The sequence below is a fragment of the Colobus angolensis genome, unplaced genomic scaffold (assembly GCF_000951035.1).
Source record: "Colobus angolensis palliatus isolate OR3802 unplaced genomic scaffold, Cang.pa_1.0 Scaffold247, whole genome shotgun sequence".
Lineage (NCBI taxonomy): Eukaryota > Metazoa > Chordata > Mammalia > Primates > Cercopithecidae > Colobus > Colobus angolensis.
Window position 1 is genome coordinate 929683 of NW_012115677.1, and position 12520 is coordinate 942202.

Below are 12520 nucleotides of genomic sequence, written 5' to 3' on the forward strand. Positions count from 1 at the left end.
ATGTTAGCCAGGATGGTCTCGATCTCCTGACCTCGTGATCCGCCCGTCTCGGCCTCCCAAAGTGCTGGGATTACAGGCTTGAGCCACTGTGCCGGGCCTATTTTCTTCTCATAGAATATCTGTATTTTATACAGTACAACAATAAATATGTATTATTTTTAATCATACAAAATAATTTTTGATCAGAAAAATGGGAAAAAGAGCAACATTTTGCCATCAGTTATTTTAGTCATTTACTTTGGATGAAAGGCAGATATTACTACATTTTCATTGATTAGTGACTGGTGAATATTCAGACAACTTGGGAATTTGGAGCATTTTCATCAGCTAAAAAATAAAATACAAAGCTAATGAGCACAGCAATACCTAGAGCTCTGATATCTCAAAAGCCAAGTGGCTTGTGGTACTTGCTCTGGTTTGCTGTCCTCCCTTGGAAAATTTTATACAGGATGCTTTCAGTAGGTGATTTGCAGACACTTTTAGATGGTCAGAAAGTAGCACCAGACAAATCAGTTGCAAATCAATTTTCAGTGTGGTTATGCTCAATATATTGTGTAAATACAGCAGGCAGCCTCCAAGTCTTCCTAGAGTGGAAGTAAATGGGGGAGTTGATGCAGGAAAGGCTTTTCAGAGGAGCTGACACCTGTGCTAAAGGGTAAGAATGCAATGACCAGGTGAACAAGAGAAGAGGGAACATTCAAAAGCATGAAAATCAGAATACAGCCGTTGGAGATTTTGTAGGTACTTGACAAAAGCTTATTTGTGGTGGTGGTGCTGGCAGTGAATAGGAAACAAAAGTGTTCTATAAATCCTAGCTTTCTGGTTTTTGTAATAAAATGTGCATTAATTTACACATTTTGGGGTGCCTTTTAACTTAACCCACAATGACACACAATAACGCAATAGATAGTTTGTATTTTTCTTAAGACATTTGTTACCTTCCAATCCTCTGTGTCTTCGAAGCTATTTAAATAACTACATAAAGTAAGAAAAAAATGCAATAATACCCAAATGATGCAAATCAGGGAAGGAGTGATACATAGTGACAATGTTGGGGGATTAATATCTGGGTGTTCTTCCGCATTTATACCCTTAGTCTTTGGAATGTTCAAATTCCATATAAAAACTAAGTAAGAATGCTTGAGTTGCCAGTTGGGGTTCAAGACTATGCCAAGTTCATATGAAAATCCTGTTGGCAGTTAAGTCAGCACTGCATCATTAATAATGGACAGTGTCCTCTTCTCTGATGTCATTCCTTAAATGTCTTAATATACCTTCATAATTTGAATTTACTAAAACCGTTTCTGAAGATGTGTATGCTTTCTATGATCTCTTATGGTAATAACTTCCATAAAGGAAGTTATATGACTTGTTTATCTGAAACCTGCCTCTCTCAAGATTCTTGGGGACCCTACTGTTTAAAAGTGTCCTGGTCTCGGCCGGGCGTGGTGGCTCACGCCTGTAATCCCAGCACTTTGGGAGGCTGAGGTGGGTGGATCACAAGGCCAGGCATTAGAGACCAGCCTGGCCAATATAGTGAAACCCCGTCTCTACTAAAAATACAAAAAATTAGCCAGGCATGATGGTGGGCGCTTGTAATCCCAGCTACTTGGGAGACTGAGGCAGGAGAATTGCTTGAACCTGGAGGGCGGATGTTGCAGTGAGCTGAGATCGTGCCACTGCACTCCAGCCTGGGTGACAGTGTGATACTCTGTCTCAAAAAAAAAAAAGTATCCTGGTCTCAGGAGGCTGAGATATGAGGATCACCTGAGCCTGAGAGGTTGAGGCTGCAGTGAGCCATGATCTCACCACTGTACTCCATCCTGAGTGACAGCGTTAGACCCTGTCTCAAAAATAGGAATAATTCTGGTCTGATCATATCTTCTGCAGAGTGGTTTTACTACTGCTTCTTGGGAATAAGAAATTGGCCTTCTCTTATTAGGAGCTCTTTGATTTTTTTTTTGGTGGGGAAGCTGGAGTGCAGTGGCACAATCACAGCTCACTGCAGCCTCGACCTCCCAGGCCCAGATGATCCTCCCACCCCACCCCAGCTTCCTGAGTAGCTGGGACTACAAGAGCATGCCACCCTGTCTGGCTAGTTTTTGTATTTTTCATAGAGACAGGGTTTCACCATCTTCCCCAGGCTGATCTCTAACTCTTGGATTCAAGGAATCTTCCGGCCTCAGCCTCCCAAAGTGTTGGGATTATAGGCCTGAGTCACCACGCCCAGCCAAGAGCTCTTTGGTTTTCATTCAAAGTTATCAAAGAAGTAGAAACAAATTACTCGGTTATGCTGATTAGCCTTTCTTTTGGGGCTACCAAATGAGACACAGATTTACTAGGAGGAATTCTCTGAAATTTAGAGACAATGGGAAGCTAACAAAAATCAACCAACGTTGAATTTGCTATTTTGAAATTGGAGTATACTTTCAAGTGTGAACAAATAAATGGATTTCTCAGTTTGTCTCCAAGCCGTTCTAACTTAAAATTGATAAAAGATAATCTTGAAAACTTTATCAAAATTAATAAAAAGTACACAAACTAAGTAAAGTTTAGAAAATGGGGAATCTGAGGGGAGCCAGTGTGTCTCAACACCTATCCAACCAAAAAGATACTGATTCTAACCCTAAAATAGAAAAAGGCCAGTTACTAGACAAGCTTGACTGATCAGATACATCCTCAAAGACCACCCTGCTTCTTTTGCTTTAATTCTAACATGTAATTTAGTCTCCAGAGTGTATCAGCCAACCAGTGAGAGGAAAAGTATAGTCCGGATCAAACCGTTCATTGTAAAATCACACTGGTATATTCTACATTTCAAATATGACTCTTTTGAGGTTGGTTATTGCAACTCAGCTCTCCCCAAAATCATCATCCCTCAATGAACTGACAAATTGAATTTTGGAGCCTGTGAAGCTGAGGCCCAGTCCCTGGACCACGGTGACTTCACCTAGTGCCACCAGCACAGCGTGACCGAGCCAGCTGGCCGCATGGATCTCTGCTGCAGAAGAAGGGAGATGCTGAGTATTCTCAGCAGCCAGCTACTCAGGAGCCAGCCTTCACCTTACCCCTCATCCGCTCACACTGAGATGCAGGTTTAAGAAGAGGGAATTAGATGTGAGTTTTGTCTGGGGGCCTTTTCAGGACAGATGCCCAGCAGAAGGGTTCTCAACGGTGACTGAGAGTTTCCATCTCCCCTAGAACCCACAGTTCAGTGAACTGACTTCAGTGGAGCGGTTGAGCCCCGGAGGCAATCTGTTTGAGACTTCAGTTATGCTTCCAAGAGGCCAACGGAGCCCTAGAAATATGTGATGAATTATACAAAGAGGGGCAACTACTTTCTATCACCACACTTTGATAGCCATATTCACTGCTTCTGCCCATTTAGCTTATGATTTCCAACAGAGGTCGAGGAGGGTGTTACTTGTTAAAAAATTTTCTATGGATTCAAAAAACAATATCACACTTCATAAATGAATTAATTCCTTAATATCATCTGATACCAATACATAGTCAAATTTTCCCAATTATTCGAAGAATGTCCTTTGTACATGTTTATCCAGGCCAGGATCCAATCTAGAATATTACAGTGCATCGAGTCGTTTTTTCACCTAAATCTCTTTTGATATAGAATAGTCACTTTTTTCATAACACCGACTTTTTCAGAGGATCGAGCCATAAAATGGGATTATCTCATAAAATAGCTCACCTTCTGTATTTAGCTGCTTGCTTCCTGTGGTCTTATCCAGCTTGTCCACCATGCCCTGTGTTTTGTGTAGACTGTAAGTTAGATCCAAGGACTTAATCCGATTTAAGTTAAATGTTTTTGACCAAAAGGAAAAAATACATCCTGGGTGATATCACATACGTCATGTTGCTTCATATTGTAAGACAATGTTTTCGTGGCATTAGTGGTGTTAAAATTGAGCACTGCATTAAAATAGTGACCTTCTGATTTCTCCAGTGTACATTGCTCCTCTTGTGAAATGAAAGAAAGTGGTAAATCACCAGTATGGCAGTACTTTGGCGCCATATGAATGTCCTGTTCCCTATTAACTGTTTGTCTAATGATTTTATCAGCAATTAATGTTTTTTGTTTGTTTGTTTGTTTGAGATAGAGTCTTACTCTGGCTGCCCAGGCTGGATGGAGTACAGTGGTGTGATCTTGGCTCATTGCAGCCTCGACCTCCAGGGCTCAGGCGATGCTTCCACCTCAGCCTCCTGAGTAGCTGGGACTACAGGTGCACATCACTATGGCCCAGCTAGTTTTTTGTATTTTTAGTAGAGACAGGGTTTCGCCATGTTGCCCAGGCTGGTTTCCAACTCCTGTACTCAAACAGTCTACCTGCCTCAACCTCTCAAAGTGCTAGGATGCCAAGTGTAAGCCACCACACCCAACAACAATTGATAATTTTGGCCTGATAATTTCTCTCTGGCATCGCCTTTTCCATAGTCAGTATACCATAGTCTTATGGTATACTGCTTACCAGTTATGATTTGAAGCGAATCACTGGCTTCTTGATGCTTAACTCCTTTATCTGTAAAAATAGGTTATTTTAGGAAGCAGGGGCAGGAAGATCACTTGAGGCCAGGGCTTCGAGACCAGCCTGGGCAACATAGTAAGACCTCATCTCTCCAAATAATAAAAAATTAGCCAGGTGTGGTGGTAGCACATGCCTGTAGTCCCATCTACTTTGAAGTCTGTGGTGGGAGGATCACTTGAGCCCAGGAGTTCGAGGCTACAATGAGCCATGATCATGTTACTAAACTCTAACCTGGGCAACAGAATGTGATTCTATCTCAAAAAACAAACAAAAAACAAAAAGAACCAATCCACGTTGCTGTCAGCAGTACGTAACATGCTTTGCTTGGTGCCTGGTGGTCTGTATCCATGCAATAAGCATTGGCTTTTTGTTTCTTTCTTTTTAAAAAATATTTTAAAAATTCAATTAAATAGAGACAGGGTCTTGCTATATAGCCCAGGCTAATCTTGAACTCCTGGGCTCAAGCAGTTCTCCTACCTACCCCTCCCCAGTAACTGGGATTGTAAGCTTGAGTCACGGCTTTTTGTTATTATTGTGCTTTTCCTTATTTTGGTAATGATGGATTGCAGAGCATTATCCAGTCTCATATCCCTGAGGCAAAAAAAAAAAAAACAACTCTATAAAGGAGTTGAGGAAGTTAGATTTTTTAAGAAAACTGGCTTGTACCATTTTCTTAAAAGCAAGATGTGTTCTAAGGATCAGTAGTGCCTCAACATGCTACAGAGGAGAAGGGTCCATTGTTAAAATAATGTCTAGGAAATGTCTCCCATTGTTTTCCTTTCTTGAAGTCTCATTGAACATATTATTAAATTAAAGTTTCCAGAAAGCCTCTCAGGAAAGAAACCTAGGCTAATTTTGTAGGCTAATCTAGTATTTTCTAATTTATTTGCCTGTAAACACTACTCCTTGACCTCTGCTGCTGACTTTTCTTAAAACACACACAAACATTACATTGAGCTGCCTTGGATTCTTCCAAAGGCTTGAATGAAGAGGGAATCAAACAGAGAAGCCGATTCCCTGTGGAGAGTTGGGAGGTGTCTACCAATGACTTTGGATTCTGAAAAGCCACACAAGCTAGAGGAGTTGTCAAGAGGTTCACTTTTTGAGGGGTCAGGAAAGGCATAAATTGGAGGCCTGGCAGTAATTCAACAGCTAAATGCTCTTTCTTAGACTTTCTCCTAGAGGGTCTTAGAATCCACCCATCCTATAGGTGTGTTACAGCTACTGGGACTTGCCTAGGCCAGACAGGAGTGAATCCTTTGGGCCAATGCTTAGATACTGAAAGGTATAGAATATATTGTGGTTCAGAGGAAGAGCAGAGGATTTGGAGTCAGACAAACATGGGTAAATGCCTTCGTTCTACCAGGTATTTACCATGATACCTGGGAAAAATCTCTTAACCTCTCTGAACCTCTTTCTTCATCCACATAATAGATACAATTAAAGTACTTAGACCAAATTGTTGTGAAGCTTTCTTAAATACTTAAAAGCATTTTTTAAAATGAAGTAGTATATAAATGATAGTTAATTTAATTTTAATAGTAAGAGTATTCTTACTACATGGCCCCACATTTTGTGGATTGACTAATCATTGTTTTATTTATTCAAATGGTTAATATTTATTGAGCATTTACTATGTACCAGGCACTGGGTAGGTACTTACATAGAGCGTGAACTAGAGCAGATCCAGTCCCTGACTTCATGTAGCTTACATTCCATTGTGGGAGACATATGAGAAGCAAATATACACACAAATAAATATAGAATTATAGTCCCCTCCTTCCAGGTACTGATGTGATAATTTTTAAATGGGAATATTGCTTATAATATATATTTTTAAGGTAATATCCACAAATAAATATATGGAAATGAATTTGTCAACTTAAGTAAAGAATAAGATTAATAATAAAAAATTGTTAGAGACCTTAGGAATAATTTATCTCAATCTCCTCATTTTATAGATGAGGAAAACTAGGACCAGGAATACTATAGAAACTTACCCAAAGTCACATGTTTGTTGTGTCATGCATGTCACATATGTGCATGTGTGTGAGGCAGGGGTCAGAACACAGATTTCCCTTCTTTACTCAGTGCTTTCCATCTGCTGATTCCGTCTGAAAGGCATTATGAGTGGCTCCTATTTTTTCTGTGTGTTATAAGCACACTCTTATACAACATGTTCTGATTATAAAAAATTGGGGACCCAGACCAACCGATTTTTCCAAACTTTGTTCCATGAAGGATTACAATTTTACTAGATGTTAATAGGTTATCACTTTAAGCTTCTTGGTCAAATTACTTTTGGACACCCTGAGATCCATAAATGTATATTGTAATTTTAAAAGATTATTCCTGCAGTAAGGAAACCTTTTAAACTATGCCCAACCTAACATTCCCCAAACTTACTTGATTACAGAATCCATTTTAAATTCTGTAGCCATGAATGTGATTCATGTGCTGTGCAGGAAGTGTAGCCTTAGCATCCATTTAGTTGGCTTCTTGGTGAAGGTTATGGAAGCCCATTAGAGCTCACTAAACCAAAGCCAATCACACAACTTTAAAAGGAGCAGTTTCTTGGATCTTAGGAATTCAGGCAGACTGTGAATGTGTGTAACATGTAGGAGCAACACCTAGTAGGACTCATTTTCTTAAGGTGACCATGTCCTTTTAACCAAGGACAGAAATGGGAAACCATGGAAGCATAAAGAGTACGTTTTGATACATCTTTGACACAATCCTCTTTAAGTTTTGCTATTATTATTTTCAAGTCTTTTGAAATTATTATTATTGTTATCTTTTCAGGCATTCACAAGCCCGGAGTTCTCCAAAAGGGTGTGATATCTTCGCAGGACATGCAAACAAGGTAGCTGGATATCGTGATTCCAAAGTAACTGTGTGTCATTCCTCCAGACTCATCCAAGTTCATAGGCATGAAGCTTGTCTGTGGCTGCTTGGTTGGGCCATCCAAATTTGAAACTGTTAGTGATATTTTGAAGTCTTTGAGACAAAAGCCCAGCTTGCTAAAGAACTTTGGTTCAGTAGAGAGACAGGGAGGTACAGTGGAGAGAGAATCAAAAGCCTGGAAATTTGCTGCTGAGAATAAATGTTAGCTGCTCCCTGAGGTGATTTGTCTGTGCACTCCACTCTCTACAGATGTTAGAGCCTCTTTTTGAGTAAGGACCCGAGGTTCTTTGGTAGCACTTTGATATCCTGCTCGAATTCAATATGTGAAATAGAGGCGTCTCTCTGTGACTTGGAGCCCACAGCAGGCTTTGAAGTCTGATCCAATTTTTGCTGCCTACTATTTGATGTTGAAAGGATGAAATGAAGAAAATGTACAGTTTTTGCCAGTAACTCTGCTGAGCATATGTAAGATTAAAAAAACAAAATCCTTTGGATGATGTACTTAGAAATGTTAAGCAGATTAATACCTTCCTATAGGTTTTCTTTTTTCTTTCTTAGAGATAAAAAATAAGTATAGGTGAAAATCAGCACATAGCTGTTTTATATTCTGGACTATAATTAATTTAACAGGAAGCTAGGTTGACTGGTTCTGAGGAAGAAATAAATGAATGAAGTAAAAGATGTTGAGACTTGGCTTTTAATTGCCCCAAGGAGAGGACCTCCATTCAATTCTATGCAAGACGGGAGCAACTTACAAATGACTCCGATATACGTAGCCTCTTGCTTTTAGTCAGGGTTAAGTGCCCCTTCGTTAAATAGAAGCCATGTCCTTAAGGCTGTTTCATCAGAGGATAATAATAATATTTCTCTTACTGGGTGTTTCTGAAGCACTCGATTTCTGGGACTGATTTGCTGTCTTCTCGGATACGCCATCATGCTCCAGATCACCAAGGACTGAGTCTCTGGGGAGCCCCTCAAAAACCTGGTAAGAAGAACATTTTGAATTGCATGCTGCTTCTACCATTTGCTTGTTTGCGTACTTTGGGCAGGACTCATTTAGATAGTAATATGACCAAATGTTGGCAAAAACTTTTGGGAAGCCATACATGCTGGATGTAAAACTTGTATTAAAGGTAGCAGTTTACCATGTACCCATGTCATTTAAGATAATGAATATCAAAGTCCATGCTTTTCCATTTACTTAACCTTAAACTAGGAAACTGTTCTAAAATTTCATTTTATTAAAGGGAAGATAAACAGCTGACTAGCTTTTAGTGGAGCAGATCTTGCAGGGTCGAAATCTAGGAGTTGATAAAGAATATGGATTTAGAAAGTAGTTCTGCCCTTTTGGCAACATGGCCATTCTTTGAGCAAGAAGACAGACATGCCTTTGGGAAACAACTATTTCTAGCTCATTTTCTAAATTTCTTGCTCAGAATATAGTAAAAGTCAGTTTCAGGTTTGCATGTAGCTATAACCAGTGCTTCTGGAAGATAAAATAGAAACGTAATTGTAAGAAATATTTACAAGCTAGAAGATACTAAGGACTACGTGAACCTTTCCAAGAAAAGAAATGCTCCTGATGTTACACTTAATGTCAACCTCATCTATTTTTCTGAAATATAAAGTAATTGCTCAGATCTCTTCAGTTTTCTTCTTAGCCTGTTTATCAGTGACAAAGTAGCACAGTATGAAGTGGGAAATGCATAATAAATGTGTTATGATTTCAGTCAGTCTATATGGATCTTAAACTTTTGGAGAGAGACAAGAGGATGAGTCCATTATAGCAGAACCTTTTAAATGGATGTGCAGTAAATGATAAACGTAACAAAGGAAATATTTTCCTCATAGCCAGACAGTATTCAGGAATAAGGTCACAATGAAGTGGGGGTAAAAGTAGTACAAAAAAAGAGGAGAGAATTTAGGGGAAAAACAGTATAATGGAGCAAAATTCATTATGTAAGAGTTTGGTTGGTACTTCCAAACAGATAGTCTCTATATTTTAATTGGAGTGTTTAGAGCATTTATATTTAATGTGATTATTGATATGTTTTGGTTTAAATCTATCATCTTGCTATTTATTTTCCATTTGTCCTATCTAGTTTTTGTTCTCTCTTGGTATTCTATTTTTAAATAGATGTAATTCCTAAAAAGAAAAATTTTAAGTATGATTGAATAGCTAAACCATACTGGCAGGTTCTGGCATCAGACCTGCCTGGATTCAAATCTCTGGTCTCGTGTGTGTGTGTGTGTGTTTTCTCTTTTTTTTTTTTTTTTTTTTGAGATGGAGTCTGGCTCTGTCGCCCAGGCTGGAGTGCAATAGCGCAATCTCTGCTCAGTGCAAGCTCCGCCTCCCAGGTTCACACCATTCTGCCTCAGCCTCCCAAGTAGCTGGGACTGCAGGCGCCCGCCACTATGCCCAGCTAATTTTTTATATTTTTAGTAGAGATGGGGTTTCACTGTGTTAGCCAGGATGGTCTCGATCTCCTGACCTCGTGATCCACCCACCTCAGCCTCCCAAAGTGCTGGGATTACAGGTGTGAGCCACCGCGCCTGGCTGGGTCTCCTGTGTTAATAAAGCTATGTAGCAACTCCTTACCTTAGTACCTATTCATGTAAAGTGAGGGAAATAGTAATGCATATCTGAGAGGTTTCACTTAGGATTAAATGAGCTAGTGTAAGTAAAGGACATAGCATAGTGTCTGGCTCATAGTAAGGGTTTAGTAAATGTCAGTTGCTGTTATGGTAATTATTGTTATTGATATTATATAAATACAAAGTTAATCTATGAACATGAATACTAGGTAGAGAAATAAAGTTCTTTTGGTAAGACATTAAGTTTTGGTGTGATAGTTTGGGGAAGTACAAATACATTACATTTTGAATTAATATTTATTAAAAAGAAAAGAGACTTGTTGGATTACAATAATCTTTCCCATTCTTTAGGAAAAGTCTTAAAAAGTCAAATGTATTAATAAGTAACACATCTGATGTGCTATAAATGGCATATATGCACGTTTTTCTAGAGTTGTCTCTCCCTTGCAGTCTAAATGATTTTCTATTGGGTCTGCCACCGTCAACATTACTGCCCCTTACACTCTTGTAAACAGCATCCTAAGTAGTCTTCCTGCCTCCATTCTCCTTTAGTTTATCTTATGCCAACAGAAACCTAAGATTTCTAAAGCAAAATCCTAATCGTGACCTTCTCTCCCTCCACACTTTTCAGTGACTCCCTAGTATCCCAGCATGACCTTCAAGGCTTTCTCTGTTCTGGTCCTAATCTTTTCTATCTCTAACTTCTACTGCTCTCTCTTTTTCATTCTGTGCTTCAGAATCTCCAAACTATTCTGTTTTCTCTGAACATGTCTGGTATGTTCTTTCCCTCCTCTGTGACTGTTCATGCTGCCTCTTCTACTGCACATGTCCTTCTTCCTCATTTACTTTTCAAAATCCTCTCCATTTTTCAAGGTCCACAATGGCTCCCTACTCTTTTATTCTTTCTTATAATACTTATCACATCCTGCTTTGTTTTATAATTACTTTAATGCATCTACTAGATTTAAAACTGTCTGGAATCATGTCTTCTCATTTACGAGTTCTCTCCTCACAACCTAGCCTAGGTTTCGAATTGAATTCTTGAGCATCCAAAGTGGTGATGGAACATAATGGAAGCAAGAATGAAATGAAACTTTACCTAAGTAAGGAATCAGAGAAGAATTTTATAATGTATTTCTAACAATCCTAGAGCAAAGTAAATGTTTCTGAGACAACCTCCAAATAGATATAGTGTACTAGTGGAAGAAATTAAAATAATCCAAGCTATTTCATTTTGTTACTATTGCTGTTTTGGGCAGGAAAAGCAAAGAAAGTTTAGACATGAAGACATGAGAAAACATTATATGTAAATCGAATTCCCCTTGATCTTAGAAAACAACAAAGATGAAGAACAAAATTTTTTTTCTGTTTCATTTATATTATCAGTTGTAGAAACAAGAATATATTATTTAAGCAACATTTTTAGCAAATTATACCTTTGTGTTTAATTCTGTGCTTTCAATAACCCATTATTTTAACCCATGTTTTTGTGAAAGGTTGAATAAGAATATCGTAACCTTTTCGGTTTAAAAAAATACTAATATCCAGAAGGTTTGCCTTCTAACTTGCAGTGAGGCCTAACTTCATTTTTCTAAGAAGGGGTCGGTGAGGTGAGAATGAGAGGCAGGGAATAAATCTAAAGTTACTCCATCTCAAGCTCAGCTTAGAGCAGCCATGCAAAGAAGTCTGTAAATGTGGGCCTTAAATGTCTTCAGAGTATAACAAGTGTCCCTAACTGGCCCATGTGGGCCGACTCATTGCTCACATTAAGAAAAAAGCACAATATACCCAGCAAGTGCATAATTCTAGTCACTTGGTCACTAATGCAAGCAGTGAAATTATTTAATAGGACTGGCAACAATGTATACAGACCTTATCTGGTTTTACTGTGTAAATGGTTATACTTCAGGCATTCGTTCTTCTATTTATTTATTTATTTATTCAAAAAATAATTATTAACTCTATGTGCCAGGAACCGACAAGTATTTCTCAAAACTTTTATAAAAGACTAATTTTTGGTTGGTTGTTTTCCATTTTACCACAGTCTGATAATTTTGTGGAATACAATAAAAATGAATTACGAAGAAAATAATTATGGACTTGGATGTTGTGTCAATATCAAAACCCTGTCCACATGATGCTACACTGTAGCAGAGGGAGATAGACAATAAACAATAAGCAGACAAATAAGTCAATTATGTGGGATGTTAGAGGGGTAAAGAGTTACGGGGAGAAAATACAACTGCAAGGGTGATAAGGAGTAGCCCAAGTGTAGAGGGTGAGTTTGGGTGGTTGTATGTATATATGTGTGTGTGTGTATGTGTATATATATATGTTTGTTTGTTTTTATTTGAGATGGAGTCTAGCTTTGTCACCAGGCTGGATGCAGTGACATGATCTCAGCTCACTGCAACCTCTGCCTCCCAGGTTCACGCCATTTGCCTGTTTCAGCCTCCTGAGTAGCTGGGATTACAGGC

At 38.8% G+C, this 12520-nt stretch overlaps 1 protein-coding gene across 5 annotated transcripts in view; it reads left to right on the plus strand.

The window, feature by feature from the left end:
• The window catches only part of MYO3B (myosin IIIB), a 501265-nt gene that overhangs the window by 374357 nt on the left and 114388 nt on the right, over positions 1-12520 (plus strand). For all 5 annotated transcript variants that reach the window (XR_001002191.1, XR_001002189.1, XR_001002190.1 and 2 more), the window contains 2 exons: positions 7347-7407; positions 8337-8433. Coding sequence is in view for 2 of the 5 variants with exons in the window: in XM_011945915.1 (XP_011801305.1) it covers positions 7347-7407; positions 8337-8433 (158 nt within the window). In the remaining 3 variants the exon portion in view is untranslated. The remainder of the gene's footprint in view (positions 1-7346; positions 7408-8336; positions 8434-12520) is intronic.